Source organism: Amblyomma mixtum, chromosome 1 (assembly GCF_055824585.1).
Source record: "Amblyomma mixtum isolate Tamu chromosome 1, ASM5582458v1, whole genome shotgun sequence".
In the NCBI taxonomy this organism is placed as follows: Eukaryota; Metazoa; Arthropoda; class Arachnida; order Ixodida; family Ixodidae; genus Amblyomma; species Amblyomma mixtum.
In genome coordinates, this window is record NC_143012.1 from 308,515,400 (window position 1) to 308,539,162 (window position 23,763).

A 23,763-nucleotide genomic window follows, 5' to 3' on the forward strand; every position below is an offset into this window, starting at 1 on the left:
CGTAACAGATGGCCATCAGCCGAGGGAAAGCGCTCTTTCTGTTGGCTGCTATACTCATTCCATTTTTTCGTTGTCACTCGAAGCTTTTGCCTTTGCTGGTTGTTTCTATTATGCTTATTGGATTATTGCTTATTGGATCTGATTTTAAAGACTCAAGTCAATGGTCTGGAAATGGTCGAAATAGCAAGCGAGCCTTTTGCGGTTTTCAGTCTATCGAAAACTGCCGTCAGCTGGAGTACTACACCTGATGAACACAGTACTGCAGGCGCATAATGGCGGAGCCACAAGGTGTTTTGGTACCGTTGTCGGAAATTGAGTTTGCTGAGAAATTTTCAGACTGCGGTGAAATATTTCAGAGTTAAAAATGGTCGCACCGCGCATGTCAACGACACAGACGGACCGTCATGAACGCGCCCAATGCATTTTACTTTCGAGTAATACTCTGCAAAGCGGCATAGGGTCATGTTGTGTCGTGGAAAGAATGCTTATGTATTTTAACTGTCTCACAGCGTTCTACCCCAGCTGTCTAAATTTAAGCCAGATTCAAAAAGTGCGGCCTTCGTTGTAATATTATAAACTTATGTATAAATTAAGTAGAAACATATATTTAAAATATTAAATAATAATTATACATAAGGTCCTACAAACTTCAACTAATTGGTCATCCTAAATTTATAGTTACGTGGGCGTCGTCTTATCTCACCAACCGTATACAGTTTGTTAACATTGATGCTTATCATTCTAATTCATTAACGGTTACTGCAGGCGTTCCACAAGGCAGCGTACCCATTGATATTTCTTGTTACTAGGTCCTCTGTTATTTCTGATTAATATAAATTATATCGTTAATGTTGTATGTGAACCAGTTCAAATTAGTCTTTTGCCGGTGAATGCACTTAGTTTAACAAAATCAACAGCCCTAATGACCAAGTTTTCCTTAACTCTAACTTCCAGAAAATTGACTCATGGGGAAGCAATTAGGACGTGATACTTATTGTCAAAAAAATACAACTTTTATAAAAATTACCGACAAAAATTTAGAGGATTCCTTTCCATGAACCCTTTCATAGCATCTTCTTGTAGAACTTGATGAATATAATTATTTCAGTGTGACCTGCAGTATGGCAGTCTGAGCTGGTAAAGTCGTATTGGCAATATTTGCTCGTCCTCCTACTGAAAACTTAGTTTTCTTTACCACAAATTAAAAAGCGTTCCTTCCAAAGTAAAGCAGTTAGCGTACTACTGCAGCCGCATCAGACCAAAACTAGAGTGTGCTTGCACGGTCTGAGACCCTTACATCGGACAGAATATTGAGGCACTGGAGTCTATGCAGCGGAAAGCCGTACGCTTCATTGTTTCAAGGTGTCGCACTGCCGACTCTCCCTTCTTTTTAACGTAGGAACATGCCATTCCACCACTGAAAACACGAAGGAAAATTCAGAGACTAAAATTGCTATTTTTGCCTAAAAACTACAAAATTTATTTGAGTTCTCGAACTCATCTTACGCGCCTTACTACTCGACTAACAGCACATTATCATGTCCGGTCTAACAGCAAACGCCAGAACAAACGTCTTTCAGTACTCGTTCCCCCCCCCCACAATTGAGGAATGTAACACGCTGCCATCGACTCTATTGACAAACTGATTTCTTTTTATCTGCAGTCAAGTAAGACATTGGGGTAAATTTCCTCATATTACTTGAATATTGCCCATTGTAATTAAGTTCGTATTCATGCTTTTTGCTTTTATTACGATGCATTCATATTGTATCGTATTGTATACTTCTTGCCCCCCCCCCCCCCCCCTGCTAGGGCCCGTTGTAAGGCCCTGCAGTATTTGATAAATAAATAAAATAAATATCTATTTCATGTGTCCCACCGTGGCCGTTAACTTTGCCACCAGTCACGTCCCCATTTAGGCTAAGCACGTAAGGAGCAGATCATTAGTCAGTATATTATTTATTTATTTATGAGTGTCAAAAGCGACCTCCGTGTTGAGACGCAAAGAAGAAGCTATCAAGGGCGCGTGAGGTGCGCTCGGCCTAGTCACGCGACCTGGCTGCAACACCAACACCAAAACCGATGGTCAACTGGCAAACGAGCCTAGCCCACCGCGATCTTTGCTCTGAGCCAAAAAAGAAAAAAAAAAAAACGAAGCGGTCACATGCGCCTGAGAAACACTTGGGCTGCGCTGCCAGCTGTTGTTTACGGCTGACGGTGAAGCTCCGCCTTGTGTATGGGCTCCTCATAACAGTTTTCGCTGTAAAAGAAAGCTGTTCGTGACATAAAAATTAAAGCAAAAATGATGAAAAAATGGATGCTTCAAGATGAGGTGAAATGAGCAGAAACAAGCTAAGGGCATGTCCAGCGTTTGTTGCTCGTTTATACATCACGACTCCAATAAACAACTGGCTGTTGCGTGGCTTCGGAGAGCATGTTTTGAGCTCAACGTTGTGCTCACGAAAATTACATCATATCCTGTAGCTACGAGTAAGTACGTATTGAAAGCCTCAAATATCATGATCCCATTTTCAAGGGACGGACATCTATTGCGTGTGAATGCACGGCGTGCTGAACTTGTTTAACCCTGTCATCGTTGTCTTTGATCTCAAAGCGGAGTGCAGTTATTTCTTTTTGTTGTTGTTTTTTTGCATCCACTTCAACTGCAGGCTGCCTCTGACCTGATTATAGTTCAACGGTTTGAGCGCCGTCTTTTTTATATCATTTTGGATACCGAATCCGATTGTTTGACTCATGACATGACCAATAGCGAATGGTGTGCTCCTGCTTTTATTCTTACCTGACGACCTCTGAGCGGCCGCTAGCGGGCAGTGCTCCCAATATTCTTCAACAACTTTGCTAATGGCCCAATAGTGTCGCTTATAAGCACCTTACGCATAAATAAGAAGGGAAGGGAAATGTGAGCGTGCTCAAAGCGCCCGCCACGGCGGGCGACAAATCGAAATGTGCCCCAACACGTCTGCCTAGCAACCGTTCTGCCGTTGTGGCAACGACCAGCTTGCGGACGCTGCCGCTCGGCGTTCGGAAAAGCAGCTGACGAGTGATATGCTACTGCGCTTCAATGCAGAGTGCCGTAATACATATTCGTTTGTAACTATATAGATCAGCATATTGAAATAACGAAGGCGGCTGTCAGAAAACAGTAGTACTTCATAATGGACTTGGAGCTTAACCGATCGGACTACATTCAGGTGAGTACGCATTACCTTGAGCCTTACCTTCAGAGCTCCTGTATGTTTACAAATACGTCAAAAAGTAATATCGGTGAACGTGAATTACATGTTTGCACTGCGTGTGTGTGTATGTGGAAGTTCAGTAAATGTCTGTTTCACTTGTACTGCAATGGCTCCCTCGTTGTTAAAATACACTTACATAGATTGCAGCGCTCGTAAGGCATTCACTTTTCTTCAGCGGTTGTTAGAGCATTCAACAACAGTACCAAACGCATCACGCATCGTGTCGTTGATATCGCTTCACTCCTTGTGCTTTGTTTGTCAGTAAGGTTTTCTATATATATTGCTCTCCCGGAGAGCGATCGTTATTAACTGAATGGCGCATATATTACGGCAAAATAACTTTTGTTCCACGCTGAAGGTTGACGGGACATCTCCAAAGACCACAAAGATCTTGCCAACGTCCTCAGAACAGAAAGGATGCCAAAAGGTACATCCCTGAAGGTGCTTTCACATTGAGACGCTAGTAGTTTGTAAAATAAAGCCTCTCTAATCGCTTTGAAATATTCTCTCTGCAGGTTGTCGTTGGCAGTCAGTCAGGCGTCATACACTGCTTCGGTGCAAGCCGTGGCCAAGTCGAGGTACGCCCCGAGAATCGATTGTTGTAATGGCTGAAGTACATCAGCTTAACTAAGACTCTTCACTAACGCTCAAGTAAACTAATGTGATTCAGGTGCACTTGGACTAAGACTCAGCCTCACTCAGTTTGCATGATTGAACATTGCTGCTTTTTGGTTGGATTGGACTAACCATTCACTTGGGCAAACCCTGTGCGTGGGTTAGCCTTTGGTTGCACAGGGCTAGTCATTGGTTGTAGTCGCCCAGAGTGTCACTAAAACTGAGCGAGTTTCATTTGGTTTCGGCCAAGCTGTTCTCAAAACAGTTTTTTCCTCGCGTTTCAAGTGTCATATATAGTATACACAGTGTATGTTACGTGAGGAAAATAAATTTTAACTCAAATCAATATAGGCCAGACTCTTTTGAACTCACTCTTGCTCTGACTAAACTCGCTTTCGGTCTCTCAAATTCACTCTGACTCGCTCTTTCTCAGATTCATGTTAGCTCAGACTCACACGGACCAACTCTAGCTCGAATGATAAAGATAACTGAATTTAAAGAAAAAGCGACGATCCTGTGGATCCGATAATATATCGTTAAGCTTGATCCCAATGCAAGCTCTTTCAGATATCGTAGTTAAACTGTGCATGTAAGCATAGTAAACTGCCCTGGCGCCAATCTATGCTTGGATGACCTCAGACGGTGTTCAAGACGTTGCCGGGGAAGAGCGTGGGCTCCATCCAGCTGGGCGGGGCCGTAGGCAGCGTCCAGGACAAGATTTTCGTGGCGGCGGGCAACGAGATCACGGGCTACACGCGCAAGGGAAAGCAGTTCCTCAAGTTTGACACAAACCTCACAGACACCATACGCTGCATGTGAGTAGCACGGACTTCTATGCGCGGTCAGCGCCGTCTTGCCCTGCGCTTCTTCTAAGTGTAGTGTTTGCTCTCACGGCTTTGGGCACGAGAGCACTTTCAGTAAACCCCTCACACCCCTACTCATCAACGCATTTAGATCGAGGTTGCGATGCAATAACAACTGCAAATAACAGTCGAACTACATGAAAACTATCATGTCTTCTAATGAACCTTAAAGGGCTGCCAATCCGTCATCAGTATCCTTGCTTTATTTCTTTTTTTTTTTTTCGCGGAGGCTTCTTGGTCACCAGTTTGCGCCGTGTGAACCAAACCAAGAATTCCTGCGTCGCGGCTGAGGCTTGCCGAATAGAGCAGAGGAAGTTTTTCATCGAATAAGTAGAACATTGATATACATTTATACATTTTATTTATATCTGTTACATGCCTTATTGTTTGTGTTGTATGTCTATTTAATGTAGAAAAATTAAAATATACAGAAAACAGAATCCGTTGTCAACCCCTAAGTTCCTTTTTCCCAACCTTGACGTCCGCATATAATCATCCACACTCTAAATTTACGCCTCCTTTCTACTTCACTCCTAGGCATTTTTACACGTGTTCACGGATATAGCGAGTGTTGGCGAGCCTTCACCGCGCTAGCCAAACACGCAGAGTAGATAAGCGGAGTCATCTAACAATCCTGCGGAGGAAGCGGTGTTAGGGCAGAGATGGAACTCGCAGTGTACGCACGCTTGCAATCACTCTCAACTTAACCTTGATAATAAACGTACGTACTAAGGAAGCCAACAGCCAGCAAAACTAAGCACAAGGAAACCAAAGAAATTGCTCGCTTGTTGGTCATAACGAGCCCCTCATTTACCGAACTTTGCATGCTCACTTGTTAATAAACAATTGCTTCAAAAAGTAAAAAGGCAAACTGTCGTTAATTCGAGCCCCTAACCAAAATTTGCCCAACGGGCTGAGTCCAAAGAAGGTCAATAATGGGTTCTGTTTAGCACTGTAGTCAGGTAATTAAGCTTCCTAAGTTTGAAGCTGGGCTCATCAATTACGGTACATGCCACAGTTCAAGACTCGAAATATATGTTGCGTTTCAAGACTGTCGGTTCACATCTTTAACCTAGAGCCATCTCTACCTTTGGCATACGCAAGGAAGCGATGGTGGTCACGTGGTTGGCCCGCAACAATGCGACAGCGATCTCAGTGGGAAGTGTCTGCACTGTTCCTCGCGCAGGAGCGTATGCGGCAATGACCTGGCCGTGTGCGGCGAGTACGTGTACAACCACTACTTCGAGTGCCAGGACAAAAACTACTACCTGTCGAGCGGCCGCATCAACGACATGCTCCTGCTGCCCGCCGACAAGCTCAGGGCCCTGGTGCCCGTGCTGGCCTGCCAGGACCGGCTTCTGAGGGTGCTCAAGGTGTGCATCCACGCTGACCCATTACTGCCACGTATACGGCCGAGCTCACACTGCAAACTGCAATGCGCAAGCTGTGGTCGCAGCTCGCTTCAAATGTGCGTCCGGCGATGCCGGACCGAGTACTGTAGACATTGCAGTTACTGATGTTTCACCTGCTTTCAACCATGCCAGCAAAGCAGAGAGGATTTGGAGAAGAAAAAAAAGTGAAGCTCAAGAAAAGGAAAGGCTCCTCAAAGTGCTTTCTAAAGCTGCCTTATACATGCAATAGCCAGTTAGATAAAAACGTTGTTGCGGTGGTATGACGCGGTACTTATCAAGAATCTTGCCAGGTGAAAGGAGAAGTGGCGATACACTACAACGAGATTAGAGGTTTCTCCGGACAAGTGCAGTTCTGTGGTCGGTCTCGGAAGAACAATTAATTTGCTAATAAAGGCGTAATGTTGTAGATAAACGACATTTCCATGCATGTTAAGGTCCTATCGAAACACGTGACCTGCCCGCCGTCGTGCGATTGTTATGCCATGCATAAGATAAGCTTGGAGGCACGGGGCACAGCGGTAATGCATTCTGGAATAATGCGCTCGGAGAAAAGCTGGCAAAGTAGGCCAGTAACGGTGCCAAATATGGGTTATCGCACCTATGTCGCGTTTGTGCTATGCTGCATGCATTCAGATAAGATATGGAAATTAATTTGCAGACCAGATGAATCTGCTAGTGGAAAGGCACAGAACAGGCGCTGACGTGTCTTTAGGCCTGTAAATTTGACTCTCGTTTTTGCGCTGCAGCTGTTGCGTGCCTGCACACCAACCATCCCGGTTACTGATGCGCACCCGGTAAGCTAGTGAGACATACACAGATGAAGACAAAACCTTACAACGCTAATAAAAAAATAACTTCCTTTTCATCGTCAGAATGTAAAAGAAGTCATTTACAACATAGCAGGCCCGCGTGAAGCACGAAGCGGAGCGTGTGTCTTGAAAACATTTCCACCCAAATTAACGCGATGATCTGTTCAGTTTCTTCCTGTTCGTTGGTTTTACTGATTACGGCTTCTCCGACTGTTCTTTGCAGGACTCGACGTGCCAGCTGGAGATTGAAGTGTCGGGTCCCGCCACTGCGCTGGCTCTATACCAAGGCGACGGAGGTAGGCTCTCGAAATATGATGAAAACAGAGAAAAAAAAACTATTCCTTTGGAGTGACCTGTAACCGATAGTTAACCATGCGAATAATGGGGTGAACATTTCGATACGCTGTAGAAACCGAAGTACACAGAAAACATGCACCTTTTATTGCGATATCAATAGAAGCCCAATGAGGCCAAAATGCTTCGTCGGTCATAAAATTCGTCCATTGGTGCTTCATCGGTCATAAAATTCGTTCATTGGCTGGAGGGAAGCGACGTACTAACAGCGGAGCATTCCCATTGGTTGGAAAGAAGTGACGTCACCAGAAGTGACGTCACTTCCAGTAACGTCATCACGAGCTGCTAATGCCATTGCCTTGCCAGCACATTATGGAAATGAGGGCCCCTGGGAATTTTTTTTTATTTTCATTCTCGAATAACAAGTCTGTAGGCGTTTCGTTAATCTTACGTTGAACACATTGCAGGGTAAGAACTGTGGCTAACTTTGCTTAAAATTTATTTATTTATATGCACTAAACTGTTCATAGCCCTAGTGCTGCAGTTTACTTCGATACCCATATGGCTCAGCAGCACGCCTCCTGACAGCACTAGTGGTTTCTTCACAGGACCGACAGGAAAGGATGTTCTGTACGGCACTAGTGACGGGAAAGTCGGCCTTCTTTCCATTGACAAGTAAGCACACTGACTCCTCCTTGAACGCGGTCCCCGAATGGAATCTCTACGCAGGTCTTCTCCAACTCCAGTATGGGAAATAGACAACACCAATGGCGCTGGAAGTGAGAGCAGCTCCTTTCTCACTTCATTGATTAACAGAGTTTCAGAAATCTAATTTCATTTTCAATACCATTTCTTCGCCATAGGTGTCACATGTCTCGCCTTCTACGACATGACTGGGGATGGCTTGCTGGATCTGCTTGTAGGAAGGAACGACGGCCAGGTTGAGGTCTACTCCTTCAATGACTTGGACGAACCCGTGTTAAGGTTTTCATACGTAAGTAACGTCCGCCTCTTTCTTTCATTCACTATTCTCTTCTTTCTCTAAAGTTCATACGTTTCGGAGTAAAGAGCATTGTGGCGAATTTCTCGAGTTTCCTGAATCCTATTTGTTTGTCGTAGTCTTCTGCATTCTCTGCTCTTTTTTTTTTTGTTCACTTGTATGCTTCGTATGGTCTCTCGTCTCCTTATAGTGGAAGTAGTTGGGAGTTCCTTTCCTGCCTCCCTTCCTTTGGCTATTCGACTTAGGGCATGACGACGACCGCAATAAAGACCACAGCAACGCTCTTCGGCATGAATGCCGGATACAACGGAACAAGTGTGTGACCGTTCAAATTATACTCTATTACACAGAACTTTCTCATTAGTTTGTCTATTTTTAATAAAGAAAACATTATTGTTGCTGCTCTTATCTTGAAGTTAACACTTTTTTATTGTCTTTCTTGGTGTCTTGTTTTCCTATCCTTTCATTTGACACGTGCGTAGCCTCCCACTGCTGACCTTTTACACTGTGTTGCTGTGTGTTCCCGCGTTTGTTGTAATTACATTTGCGAGATACTAGATGAATGAATGGTTTCTGAAGCCCACTTAGGTTACAGCGGGAGTGATGGGTACGCGCATAAATATAGCATTTGGTTTTTCTTTATTCGTTCGTTTATTTCTCCTGCAGAACTGCGGCGAAAGCGTCACCTCAGTACAAGGCGGCATCGTCGGAAACGCACGCTACGATGAAGTACTCGTCACAACCTATAGCGGTGAGTCGGTCACGTGCAAGAGCAAGCTACTCTGTTTACCTGCTGTGTGCGGGACAGCACTGTGAACGCATACGACAATTCGACGCTTTTTTTCTGCTTTCAGGCTGGGTCTTCGGTTTGTCTGCCGAGCATGCCGAGAAAAGGCTGGACCCAAACTACCTTCTGATATCGCCCGAGTCAGCACAGAAGATACTAAAGCTAAAGTACGTGTTCTCAAGAGTTATCAACGAAATATTGCCTCACACGTCCCCAGAATTGAGGAGAACAATTTTAAAAACATAGCCGTGTTCTTAAAGTCTTGCTTCATATCATAGCGCACTTGCACTGCCGTGAAGACAGCTGTTCAGTCATTTCCAGTGAGCATGTACGCTGAAGCGTCGATTGATGCAAGAGTATTTTAGAAAAAAAAAAAAAGCTGCAAAATTATCATACAAATCAGTGAGTGCGCTATCTGGGCGAGGGGGGGGGGGGGGGGGGGAGTGGCAGGAAAGCAGCTATCCTGGTAAATGCGCCATAAGGAATGAGTAGGGCTTGGAGGCTTGGAGTTTTCGGTTTTTATTTTTTTGGAAATTCAGCGGTTCTTTTTCGATCGTTATTCAGAAGGCAGTTTTCGTGTTTTGTTTTTTTTTTACTGGGGCAAATCATATTTTCTAAGGGTCAAATGCCAGTTTTTTTTTTCTTGTTTTGAACAGTAATACATGGTGTTTCTGTGCGGTCAAAAGTCACTCAGAGTTTGTCTTGGCCTTTTTGTTAGCGGGAGCACTATATTTACCAGTAGTTAACGCCCAGTAGTTAGAGCTGTTCTTGTAGAAGGAAGTGCTAACATCAGTTAAAACAAGTAACGGAAACGAAATTGGTAGGCGAGAAACAAAAGCGCAAGTACAAGTTACATCTAAAAATTGGGTTTTCATGTTAGCGTCAACATTCTTCGCGTATTTGAGCGAGACGGCGAGGCATCACGTGGTCTGCGTTTTGAGGTGCCGTTGGCACGGTCGCTGAACAGTCACGGTAGCCTGATCATGATCCTTTTTCGGGACGTTTGTGCATAGTTTTACGTCACTGTCTTAACGTGTAGTGGATAAACCTACTCTATAAAGTAACTACACTTAACAGTTGATAACAACGTATAAACAGAGCTTCGCTAGCAGAAGGCTAGGAGGCGGCGCTTATCGCTGTGAAGATGCGTATAAAGTAAAGGACAACGTGTCAAAGTACTCGCCTGCTTTAATCCGACGATAATAACGTCTTACCACTCCCCTGTCTTCCGTACTTTGGTAATTTTCCCTCTTGACTTAGTCTAACTCCTGGTCAATATCCAGCTATAGTTGTGCTTATCAAGGATACTGACAGTTAAAGATCACACGTTCCTTTCCTGCACTCGCTTCTTCGAGGTACACGTTGATTTGGCGTAGGATGGGTAGCAGACAGACTTGCAGACGATGGACGAACGGATGACACACGAAAGAACGGAAGAACTGGACTTTATATTAACACATTAACAACAATACAGAAACACATGCGCACAAAAATGAAGATAGCTTCACAGTCAGCAGTCACAGCTGACTCAATAGTTACCACTCAGCTGTCACAGCTGACTCAATAGTTACCACTCAGCTGCCGAAGCTGGCAGAATAAGTTACAGAAGTAGCACTTGAGCTCAATGCTCGCACTTGGCGACTTCCCGAAAGCCGGGGACCGCCTACGCTTCGCGTGGCCTGGCCTGCGGGCGGAGGCGCTGAGAAAGGAGGTAGGTGGCGCAGCACGCGCTAAGCTTCGCCTCTCTCGCCCTCTCTTCTCGATAGTGCTCGAACAATCTCGATCCGTCTGTGCGCGCACGTCGCTTCTCCCACCAAGGTCGCCGGGAGAGGGAGGCCAGGGTCGCGCGCCTGGACGCGCTCGCCTTCGAGTGTGTTCGAAAAATCTCTTCTTTCTCTTTCTTCAGCGGGCGCGACGAAAACACCCGGCGTTACCCATAGCGACCATGCAGGGACCTTTTTCGGTTACAATTGAATTTTTAAAATTTAATTCATCGTTTTTTTTCTGTTTTGAACTGAAGAGTCCGGCTACTAATTATTGAATAGGTGGACGTGGTCAGGCGAACGTTTTCTACCTAATTCTAGCGTATAACCACAGCCGCTCGCCACATTATTCAGGTTCATGGGAAATGGGCCTACGTTATGTGCGCCGTGTCGATAAATGTCGCGTTGACTGCGCCCTCTGTTCAGTATCCTTTCATCAAACGCTTTGCTCACGCCATTCAACAGTGAATTCCTCAGTAAAGACTTCCATAGCAAAGCAAGGGGGTGAGTTTTTCACAACAACCAGCAGAAAATCACAAGTTTTCCGAGTAGGGATCTGCGGATATTTTGATTGTGATGGTGCAGTCTTATGATATGCTAAAAACTGCGTTCTCAGCAACCTGCATTTGAAAAAAATGCGCTTGTCTAGAATTTCTGGGTATGTGTACATGTCGCGTTATGCAACTGTTAAGCTATTAATCTGTAACTATTGAGTACACGCAACACAAGCGTTGAATTAATGTCAGTTTTAACGTAACGTAAATAACCTAGCGTAAGCGCCTTAATTGGCGTAATTTTTAGCACCATGGGTTGTCCTCTATGTAGCAGCGCTTGTGTTGCGCGTACTTTCTTTCACGTGTCCTGTCTTTCCGCGCTGTTTAACAATTGAATCAGTTCCAACTTGCCCAATTCGCAGCCTTGGGCAAGTTGTGAAGCGCAGGCCCGCCGTTATGAGCTGTGCGCGATTCCAGCACCCACGTGCTGCCGTTGTAACCTGTCCTGCATGCACACACACAATCACGTGATCGCTTCAACTTGCAGAGAAGAAGTGGAGGAACTGGAGCAGAAGGTGGCACGAGAGCGCGAGCTCTACCAGCTGGCCACCTACTCGGAGAAGGGAGCCGTCTCGACGGTGCCCTTTTTCGCAGTGGACGACTCGTTCGTGCTGCATCACCAGGACGCATCGTACACGCTAGCCATCCAGCTGCAGGCGGCCATCGACACCGTCGTCCTGCAGGTCAGGTCGTAAATATTGGTGCAGCACACTTACACGTCAGATGCTGTCAGCTCCGGGTATAGACAGCAACTTCCGCTCATTTTACTGTATTACATTATGCACAGTAAAACCACCGGAAATTTTAAAACGCATTTACATTCTCACTTTTCCCTCTGTATAGCTGAAAACTTTTAAGGGCCAGAAGTACCTGCTTCGGCTGCATTTACCAAGTGATTGTACTCAAGACACACTTCAAAAATTTTCAATCACACCCTTTCTTCTGCTTTCCGACAGTCACGGAGGTATCATTTCGACAGATGGTTGAAACTCAGCTAGTTGGTACATACCTAGATGGGTTCAGCGTAACTGGTTCTGTCAGGACTTGCAACATAAAGAAAAGGGCACCGTTGACTAACATCCTTATCGTCAGCTCACTTGCGTCCACTGCTGGGCACAGGACTTTCTCGTTGTCCCGCAATTAACCCTGTCCTGTGCAAGCTGCGAACACAGTGTATCATCAAACTTCCCAATCTATATCACCTACCCCCTTCAAGTTCTGCTACCCCCTGTCACGTTTGTTTTGTTGGAATCCATATCTTTGCACTAACTGACCAGCAGTTATCTGTTCTCCACATTACGTGTCTTGCAAATGTATATTTCAGGTTATTGATTTCAGTCATATTACCCTTAACTAGCGTTTCTTCCCTGGCTCATTCTGCTCCCTTCCTGTCTCTTAACGCTACCCATATCATTTTTATTTGCGTAGCTCGCTGCGATTTCATCTCAAGCCTTTTCGCTCTCCTTCAAGCTGTCGCCCCATATAGTCAATCACTGGTCATATGCAGCTATATTGTTCCAGAAGAGAGCAAATACGGGCTGGTTGGTACATTTTTTACGAATTGGAAAAACAGCGCAATCAAAGACGAGACACAAGAGACAAAACACCAGCGCTGGTGTTTTGTCCTTCTCTTGTGTCTCGTCTTTGATTTCGCTGTTTTTCCAATTCGTAAAAGCTATATTGTATACTTTCTCTTGAGGGATATTACTAGGCTGCCATTTATGCCATGAAAGTACCGATCACCCCATTCTTGTTATACCATTTCATTCTCGTAGGCGGAACATGGGTCACTACTTGCTGTGTATGTATGTATTCTTTTGCCACTTTTAGAACTTCGCTGGCTATAGTAAACCATTGCTGCTTTCTGAGGCTGCTGGAAATTAGTTCTCTTCATATCAGGTACTTAGTCCCACTGTTTTACATTGAATTTTTAGTTCGGTGATTAGAATTACTTGTTCTCCATTCACTCTTACCCATAGCCTGAGTCGATACGGGACGTTAAACCCCAATAAAAACCAAACCAAACCAAATTCTTCCCAGACCAATCTTCTGGGTGCCTCATGTAAACATGCGATTAATAAAACCGGAAAGATTGTGTCACCTTGCCTGGCACTCCTCCTGAGCGTTTCTTTTTTTCATTTCCCTGTTGATAGCTGTGGTCTTTAGACAGTCGCTAGGGGTGCATTAGCCTATTCACATACTCGTATGCCCCTTTCCCTTTCTCCGCAGTCTGATTACTTCATGCTTGCAAAGCTTCTGACGTTTTGCCAGAATGCAATCCTTCCTCGTAAAATGTGAAGGTTATGTGAATGCGCTAGTTGAATTTACCAGTTTTCGACATAAAATCACGTGATTTACTAAGTAAATCCCTTGTAAGCAGCGGACAGTAATATAATAGGACTATAAATTTCCAAGTCTTCGCCTTTCTTACGTATTAGTATAACGTTCATTTTGTTCCATACTTTAGATACGCATGAGGTCAGGACCAATTGCGCATAGGGGGGACAAGTATTTTCGAGAAATTTCTCCACCGTCTTTCAGCAGACCTGCCGCAGTCCCTCGGAACGAGCGACATATTTACTCAGTCAAAACCATATTAGCCCTCATTTCTGCGAAAAGAAAATAAATGCATTGTATTCCGCATAGTAAATGCATTCTCTAGCGCGGACGGTATTTCACTATGCCAGCAAAGTCGCGATCAGGGCGACTGGCGGAACTGAGTCCGAGCCACAGGTGGATATAAGAGAGGAAGGGAGTGCAGAGCACAACAAAACCTCCCCCCCAGCGGAAACCTTTTCTACTAGAGTAGCTCGCTGCAGGACCTCCCTTTATTGAGCGAACTTCTGTATATGATTAGAGATCGAGAAATGCGCTGTGCGGGTAAAAATAATTAGGGCATAAAACTTGATAAAAAGACCTTTTTAGAAAGAATTAATATAGGTCGCGCAAGATTTTCTTCAGACTTCCCCATATGGGGAGATTGCGGTCTGTACACGAGGATTTTACAGTGTTCAGGTAGCCAACATCACTTCGAGTTACCGGCCTCTCATTATAGTTGAATTGACGACCCTGCACGGCGGGACGTGATATCCTACTGATTTACTGCATTGATACAGCTGCCTTTAGAGAAACTGCAAACGCACTAAAGAAGGGAAGATGATACTGAGAAAGAGAGAATAAACTTCATTAATATAAAGAGGGACAGTGGAAGAATGCGGCATGAAAGACCACGTGCCCATTAAGTAAGTCCGCTCCTTGTTACTTTCTCAGTGAGTGACAGATAGGGCACAGTAGGGCTAAAGAAGGAGTGCTGACATATGTTGCCCATCTATATTTCAATTGTTGTGCGTATTAAAGTTACTGGGACGAACATTACTAAAGTTCTTTTTTTACAAGGGTTTTTACAAGGGTTTTTTTACAAGCGCTGTGTGTGTCTTTTCTATCTGTGTCCCTGTCTTTTGCACTGTTTTAAAGAATCATGGTTCTTTTTTTGTTCTTCACAATCCCTTCTGTGTCTTAAGTTCTCATTCAAGGCTTAAAAGCATGGATTATACGGCACTCCATTTTTAGTTATTCTGCAGTTAGACCTCGCATCGCTGCATTCACTCCTACAGTGTACCCTCCCATGGGGGCGGCACACTCTCTCCTTCCAAACCATCCTCGCTATGCTTCGAGTTTGTGTGAGTACGCTGCAGAGTCTGTATGTCTGGTCACAGCGCTGTTGCAAAGCAAAGCCGCCATTTTGTTCCAAGGTGCAATTTGCGTTGCTCACATGCAGAAGCTGATGCGGCAATGTGATGCATTAAGCGAACATGATTCTCTCCTGAAGGCTATAAGTGAAATGTTTCTATGTCAGCCGAGAAAAATGGACTTGTTCTTTCCTTTTTTTTTTTGCGCAGTCTAACGTGCCTGTAGACCTCTTGGACAGCAACAAGAACTCCGCCGTCGTCAGCTACACGTCATGCGACCCTCAAGTGAGCAGGCTTTTGCAAGCTAACTATGCCTATCTTAACTGCGCTTCCTCTCAGCGCTGCGTCATCTCTACAGCGGACAATGTTCGTTCAGAAAGTCATTCTCACTTCGCTCTAAGGTGTTCTCAGAGTGTGACAGGCGAATACGGTTCTCCAGCTGTGCCGGCTAAACATGAACTCAGTCAAACAAATATTTGATATTTGGAGGGGATCATGCCATGTCCTCATTTTCTTCACCTATAAACCAATTGTCATGTCCTACATTCACAGTCGCATTTGTTTGGTCGTCCGGTAACGCTTGGAGCCGCTTGAATTATAATTATCGGCAGTAGCTTGAGATCGAAGGTGCCCTACTAAACTGTGAAATTAGTGAGAAAAAGACTGAAAAGAAATGGCTTGAAATGAAGCGCATGTAAAAATGATTGCAAAACTGAAGCTTGATGTGCATAGAACGGGGACCGAATCCGCCATTTACCGCACTCCAACGAAAAGCGCCCTCACAAACTCCACTAATGAAGCGCAAGATGTTGAATGAGGTGTGTTTGAGTGCTGACCATTGTTCTTTTTTTTTTTCACAAGCCACTAACAGCTATATTTACTTTGTGTTTTCTCGCAGGTTAATTTCTAAAATCACAGGCAAAAAAGTAGAGCTCAGGCTTCGCTAACCTCGCTAGCATGCGATATACTAAACGGAGGAAAGGTGCCTTTTTATGGCCGCCTTTTCATGACAAGGAGAACATTTGAAACAACTCCTGTTCCAATACTTGTCCTGAAACTTTCTTCGCCCTTGTGAAAGTACACTGCGGACCAGAAAAGCTCAGCAATCACTCTCTCCTTGCCATAACCATTATTTCTTTTTTAAAAAAGAGTAACCATTACTTTCTGAAAAACTAACTTCAAACAGGCTTTAGCCATGCATTTAGTCTTCCTACGGACTAACCATTCACCTCGATGACTAAATGCTGCAGTCAGTCCCTTTTATTCATTTATTTTCGCTTAGAGCATAGATAGGCCTTTCGCTACAAGTACAAATACGGTGGATCAAGTGGTTGGATTATCATGCACCCTACACTTCCCGACACCGTCGCACACTGCACGTTCTGCCCGTGCGCTGTGCAGACTAGCGGCAACTACCTTCTGGCGACGTTCCGCTGCCAGGCCAACACGTCCCGTCTCGAGGTCAAGATCCGCACCATCGAGGGCCAGCAGGGGGTGCTGCGCGCCTACGTGACGCCCCAGCTGCAGCCCAAGTGCTGCCGGCTGCGCGAGTACCAGATTCGGCCACTGTCCCTGCACCGGCGATCCCACTCCGTGCTGGAGGACAGGTGCCCATCGCCGGCCAGCTTCACCGCCTTGCAATGCGATACACACTTCTTTGGTCAGACCCATCCATCTTAGGCAGTCCGCCGACTGATAACTTCATTCAGGCACCCGATGTTTAGCGCATTTATTCATTTCTTACCATGCTACCTGGTCAGCTCAATTATAGTGACTGCTGTACTTATTTCAGGTTGGAACCATAGTGGTGGAGTTAATTTTTTTTCCAGTGGAAACTTGGTTCTCAAAAACTGAGTTTGTTTGTTTGCTTGCTTTGTCGGCTTTCTTGTTACGCTAATGTGGAAGCGCAAGCTCTCATGTTTAAATTTTCCATACCATGCGAATTTAAGCGAAAATAATTTGACTATTCTAGCTACATAGTTACCCGTTAAGGGAGGTCCCGCTGCAGAATCTTCTCTTTCTCTAACCGCACGAGGAGGTACCTCATTCACAACCCATCTGCCATATCGAGTGGGGAAGCAAGCTCTGTGATCTTGGTGTAAGGGTCAGTTAGTGTCTAAAGCTTCAGGAACGAAAGGAACGAAAAGAAGCATCTAAGCAGACACTGCGTTGGCTTTGTCATTCGTATGTGCTCCTTGGGTTGAGTCCATCTTATTCCTGCTGCCATAAATCTTCTCAACGCGTCATCGTCAACGTTGGACGAAAGCTCAGAACTTTTCTTTCTTTTTGAATATATTTCACAAGATTAAGTAAATAACAGTGTCTATGCCCCTTCCATTTGTAGCGTTTTTGCAGGAAGTAAGCAGGTAATGTAATGGAGCCCTTACGGCACCCTTAAAGTTCAAAAGGTTTCGAAAGGTGAAGACAAGGGCTCTCCTTACCTGACTCTCAAGTGTTCCGCTACGTGGCTAAGAAATGAACCCCGTTGCCTTGCTACTTTTGGAAAAGATGATGCATAGTTAGGTTGGTCGCTCTTATTGTCTTTTGGATGTTATGATGACACTTATGCGAAGAAAAGGAGCGGTGAAGTGGAGGCAGTCACAGTTTGTAAAACTTAGGTATAGATGGCTGCTTTGCACAAAGGAATGGGCAGAGTTATAGGGACCAAATCTATAGGAAAGAATGCATGGTGTGAATAAAAGCGTCACACGATGCATGTAACTCTTTAAGTTTACGATAGGTACTTATGCACTGCATATGATGCGAGGGAGTAGATCCATTCAGGCGCACCGTTTAACTTTGTTACCGCCCAGGCCACTGAACGAGCTGAAACTTCGCGGCTCCTTCAGCATGGCGGAGATGCACGCTTGGCTGGTGCTGACCCTCCCGGAGGTGGCCGAGAGGCCTCCGGCGACGGACTCGGCAACGCTCTACTTCGTCTCCACTTTCCTGGGCACCGTGCTCAGCTGCTGCTACAGGTGTGCACATGCGCCATCCCTCCGAGGCAGCACAGCAATAGGCTGACATGAAAGCCTTTGGAACGATGTAATCGCCGGCATACTCTAACCAGCCGCTCAGCTAGGTTAGTGTACTCAGGCCAACAGTTTTGGTTATTACTACGCCTACGTGTTCATTTGGCGTCTGATTGCTGTGACCGCCGCCATTACTGACGACCAAGAACCCTTGCGCAAGTACTCTGTACATAACGCTGATGGTTGGGGCAACACATAAATATGCACCTAGGCACCACGTGCAAGATGTAAGGTATGTACAGCATTGCAAGTGCATATCGTGCACTAAGTTCAAGTCTGACGCAACGGTGCGGACCCTGGTTCTAGGCTTGGCTCTAGGCTTGGCATTCTGTGCACGTTAAGACACAACGTGTAAACGGGGGCCTGCTCGTTTCCCTGCTGTGCTGGTGTAACGGATAATACGTCAATGATGGTGACATATGCAAGCCTGAATCACATCTGGACGTGGAAGTCACGTTTTTTTGGAATGAACTCAATACTTTTAATGGTCATTTGCTTCAAAGCCGAACTAATTAGTGTGCCCTTGAATAATCCTGGCACAACTAACCACTGTCGTGAAAGAAGTAAAAAGGCCCAGTTTGCAATAAAAATTAGCTCCAACTGCTGTTTTTGTAAATAAACATATTTTATGGACAATTCAAAGGCCATACTAATGAAAGGAGGCTACAGCTTCTGCAGATACTGCTCATAGATATGATTTCTATTTTTCATAATCTGATCAAAATTTCTGTTTGAGAACGTTAGTTCGTATGCTTGAAGCATAAGTGACCAACACAAGCGCCATTATTCGATGACGGCTTACAAACTGACGTACTTTTTTTCTTCTAGGCGTGGTGAAGCGATATTCAAATCGGACAATATTTCTACGATCTCGATACTAAAGGACGTCCTTGCAAAGCAGGCAACTCGAAAAAAGATCAGCTTGGACATTTCATGCGGTAAGCTTGCCCGTTGTGATATTGCTTCTTCCTAATCACAGGAGGGCACCACTGGTGACCAAACTTGCTTGGCTAGGTCCGCCTGCGATTGGCATCGGTTTTGTCGAGTTTTTGTCCGTTTGCTGCGAGATAAAGACCTTGGCAAAATGAGCCCGTTTTGAAACAGTGTTTGCGTTATATCTGACGCACGCCGCTATGCACCTTCATGTCGTTTAATTTTAATTTTATTTTATTTCTTTAACTTCTATCATTTCCTTGCTTTCGATGATTGTTGCCTTCCTTAAAATATACGTCATAACGAGCCCCTCATGTCTTTACCCTTCTCTGTCTCGTTCGCGTCGTCTTGCGCAAGCCATGCTGTCATTTTTTTTTTTTAGCGTGTGTGTCAGGACATGAGTGACTCGTAAATGGCACTTTCTTTTTTTCAGATATAAATGACGACAGCATAACGCATACTCTCAGGATGATTCACCCGAAGCTCGAGCACCAGCTGATACTGGCCAAGAAGGTCCAACTCGTGGAAGCGCTGAAGGTAATCGAACATATATGATGCCTGTCTCTACACATGCGCTTTCTGTTGGGTAGCGTGGGAAGCGGATTTACGTGTTGGACAAGCGGATGTCAGTTTGTTAGCAGTCCGGAAGTACGGAGCACACCCTTCTTCGGAACAAAATTATTTATTTGGTTACGCTCATGTTTTTGAACATCTATAATATTATTAAATGAGACTGATTGGGTTTCCTCTTTCTCCTGTACACTCTCTAGCACCCCCTTTTTCCGAAAATGTCGTTCAGCATGTTTCTAACATTACCCGAAATTCGGGACAAGCGGTTCTAGTTCCCTTTGCTTCCGCCACGTGGTGCATGGCTTTGAACGTTCACAAACACCCCATTGTCATCATCCGTGACGTAAGAAAAAAAGAGAATGACCGAATGGCAGCAGAACAGGACATTATAAACCGCTAGGCTTTGCGGCACTGGCTGGGAGCTGTCCAGAATTTTTGGCAATGATAACAAATAAATCACTTGGTGTAACTGCCAGTTCTTTCTCTTCCGGACACCGTGCACTCCTACGCTCGATATAGATCTATGGAGACTATGAGTGACGTGACCCGAACAGGGCTTGGTTTTACTGAGGCGCTCGCACGTTACAACGACCTGTGACACGTTGACATAAACTGGCTGGCTAATCAGGACATCATCCTAGCCTCGCAGTAATCACGAATCATTCTTAAATGAAAACACTTTTGTGGATTGCAGTAGAGTGTATAGAGTCAGCAGATGGGTGACACTGTGCTCTCACACTGTTTCAAAAAGCTTCAGCAAGATAGAATACGTACTTTCTTAGGAACTGTATGCTGCAGCTTTTCTATAAGCGGTCATTATTGGGAGCAAGACAGCACGGCGCGTTAACAATGTTCGGCTGTCCATGATACTTATCTATCCTTGGTTCTTCCGCAAGCCGTCATGAGTCTCACGTGGCTTCCAATGCAGGATCTCAAGGTCTACGAAGGAAACGTCGACTGCCTGGCGCCCGAATACCAGGACATATTAGCACGAAGCGATGAGCTGGAAGCAGAGTTCAAAAGACAACCGTGTCATCTGGAGAGGCTTTACGGTAAAGAACTACTCTGTCTCGCTTTTTTATGATTGTTCCAAGTACGAGGTGCTACCCAAAAGTTCGGGAAATTCAGTCATAGAAAAAAAAATATATTGTTACGGGGAAATACTATTTACATTTATTTACAAGCGGTAGAGGTCAAGAATGAATAGTTCCTAGCAGGGAACACCAAAGTGAACAGGGAGATCCATCAACCTCTTCTACTTCGTTCGTCCCTTACACGCGGGGGGCCACTCCGTCTTCCACTTTGTCGTAACATGACCCCCGGCGGCACAAGCGCCGTCCCGGCGTTAGACCGGTGATAGAGGAGCGGCGTGGTAGGGCTTGAGGCTCATAACGTGAACAATATCGGTGGGTGGTGGTCTACATGATTAGGATGCAGGTGTATGAGGAGCAACAATACGTGACGTCGGTCACCTGACGCACAACACGATAATGGCCATGGTAGGAGGACAAAAGTTTCTCACAGAGACCGACGCGGCGGGAAGGGGACCACAGAAGAATGACCGCGACCCTGGTTCGTAGGAGACATGGCGATGGCGATTATCGTACATATACTTCTGTACTTGCTGGGACGCGTGGAGCCGACTACGGCCGATTTGGCGAGCGTCTGCAGCTTGAGCAATGGCGTCACGGGCGTAGGCGGTGACGGGACGGTCAGCGGATGGGGCGAGTGTGTCCAGAGGCAGGACGGCGTGTCTGCCGTATAAGAGATAGAACGGAGAGTAACCAGTTGTGTCATGCCAGGAGGTGTTGTAAGCGAACGTCACATAGGGCAAGGCGAGATCCCAGTCTTTGTGGTCGGAGGAGACGTACATAGACAACATATCTGTTAATGTTCGGTTCAAACGCTCGGTTAGCCCGTTGGTCTGCGGGTGGTATGCTGTGGCAATCTTATGCTTGGTAAAACATGAACGCAGGATGTCGTCAACAACTCTGGACAAGAAATAGCGTCCAATATTGTAAACTTATTTTGCACTGTTTCCTTCGAAGTAGTCATCTTGACCACGCGTACACCGATCGCGCAATTTCTCCCATGATTCCATGCAACCGTGGAAGTCTCCAGGTGGGAGTGCGTTGAGGAGCTCCTGCGATTCCGACTGGATTTCTTCAACTGTGTTAAACCGACGTCCCTTCAGCCTCAGTTTCGTAGTCAGTGACAAGAAAAAGTCACAGGGGGCAAGGTCAGGTAAATAGGGCAGGTGCGGAAGTACTGTGATGTTTTTGGAACGCAGGAACTGTCGAACAACGAGTGATGTATGAGCTAGCGCGCTTTCATAGTGGAGCAGCTTCCGCTTTTGCACATTCCTGGTTGTTTTTCCGTCCCAAAACTGTCCCGTATGACAGTGCTGCAATATCAAAGACGTTGTGGACAGTTCTCCTGCGATCTGAAAGGTTAGCCTTGCGAACTTCTGCTATTATTTTCGGTGTTATCGTTGCTGGCGATGGTCCGGAACGCTCATTGCTGTCGATTGGCGTTAGGCCTTCTTTGAAACGTTTGTACAACGAAAATTTCCTGCTTAAATAGTGAAATTATCTCGGAAAGATATCTATAGAATACAAAGAGTTTCTACGGCAGTTTTGTTAAATTCCACACATAATATGATGTAGATTCGTTGAATCCTAAAGTCCGTCATTTCCGATGAAAAGAAATGAACCTGAATCACTGAAAAATTCCTCTGCAAAATCGAACAGAGCAAAAAATGCTTCCTCTGAGCTACACGGCTGTCGGCACACTCATATATAAGGCAGACTGCTTTGCACATGAACCAGTAGAAAGGCGTAGTACCACCAGCTTGCGAGCGCTGTTGAAAATTGCCAGAAATTTTGGGTAGCACCTCATATGTGGAAAACTTTCCCGTAGTATACTAATGCTAGGTGTGATATATGCATTACGTAAGTACGAACGCGCTCTACATTGAATTTCATCGATCGTATTCCGTTGAAATCCGCAAATTCAGCTCACGCTTAATGAGTGCTGGTGGGGACAAGCGCAGAACCTCTTCAAATTTTATTTTCCTTTCCGCACAGGCATGATCACCGACCTGTACATCGACGTGTACAAATTTAAAGGAACCAACGTGAAAAGCAAGGTGCCAGCCCTGCTCCAGGTCCTCGACCACTACGAATTCAAAGCCCTGGCTGACTTTTTCCAGAACAAAACAGAGCCCTCGCGTATGATATAGCATGGGCTGTTTTGTGAATGTGCGAGGATATGTCACCGCTACGATTTATGCATGATGAAAAGAACGGCTTCATTTTGACATTAAATTTGTCAGCCGTAGGCATTAATTTTCTTTTTAGAATGGGTTATAGTTAAGAACGGAGACTTTTTCCTCAGCTATTACGCTTAGCAGGCAAGCCACGTGAACTAGATGAGCCAAGCGTGCTTTCTGAAAACTCTGTAGAGACTTTTCCGAGCATACAGTTTCGGTACAAATCTCTTCGCTCTGCGCAAAGTACTGGTTAACGCAAAACAGATATTATATTTTTGTGTGTGTGTGAATTATGTGAACGTCACGTGCTTTATGGCGACGAGAAGCTATCACCGAAACATGACAGTGAGGTTGGCCGTTCGATGCCCGCCGTTGCCAGCAAGAAAACACAATGAGAGTGTTGTGTAAACAAAAAAGAATAAACAGCAAGAAGCTGTTGAGTTTATCGGTTCATGAGAATGATACAAAGGATGGTACAGAAAACTAAGCGTCAGTGCGACAACATGCACTTCAACATGAAGCAAAAGCCACATATTGGCAGTTTTGCACAAAACCTCGGGGTTGCATTCCCGCCTATAATCTTTAAGTTTTCAGTGCGCGCCCTCTGTCCCTGTGACATGGTGGTCGCTGGACACTTAGAAAACTCATTTCCTTGCCGCTCTTTTTCCTTTTTTCCCCTTTGTTCCCCTCCCCAAGTGTAGGGTAGCCAACCGGGCATCGCCTGGTTAACCTCCCTGCCTTTCCGTCCTTCTCTCTCTCTCTCTCTCTCTCTTGGGGAAAAAACGAAAATTATCAAATAGTCAAAACGTTATGGGAGACCATATTCAGGATGTTTGTCCCATATATTCGCGGCCTTTGCTTAAGTGCAAACACTATTTTAGATGTCTAATAAAAATTTGCTGGTTCGCTAAGTT

General features: G+C 45.2%; 1 protein-coding gene across 1 annotated transcript; it reads left to right on the forward strand.

The window, feature by feature from the left end:
- Positions 1-1,820: 1,820 nt before the first annotated feature.
- Positions 1,821-23,410, forward strand: LOC149372366 (BBSome complex member BBS7-like). Its single transcript, XM_089566831.1, has 19 exons — positions 1,821-3,212; positions 3,616-3,684; positions 3,773-3,835; positions 4,512-4,687; positions 5,922-6,108; positions 7,180-7,252; positions 7,859-7,925; positions 7,980-8,029; positions 8,114-8,244; positions 8,917-9,001; positions 9,105-9,204; positions 11,842-12,037; positions 15,254-15,328; positions 16,445-16,650; positions 17,857-18,021; positions 18,904-19,013; positions 19,442-19,545; positions 20,507-20,630; positions 22,665-23,410. The coding sequence occupies exons 1-19, from the start codon at positions 3,177-3,179 to the stop codon at positions 22,817-22,819; spliced, it is 2,172 nt and encodes a 723-aa protein (XP_089422957.1). The 5' UTR covers positions 1,821-3,176; the 3' UTR covers positions 22,820-23,410.
- The last annotated feature ends 353 nt before the right edge of the window (positions 23,411-23,763 follow it).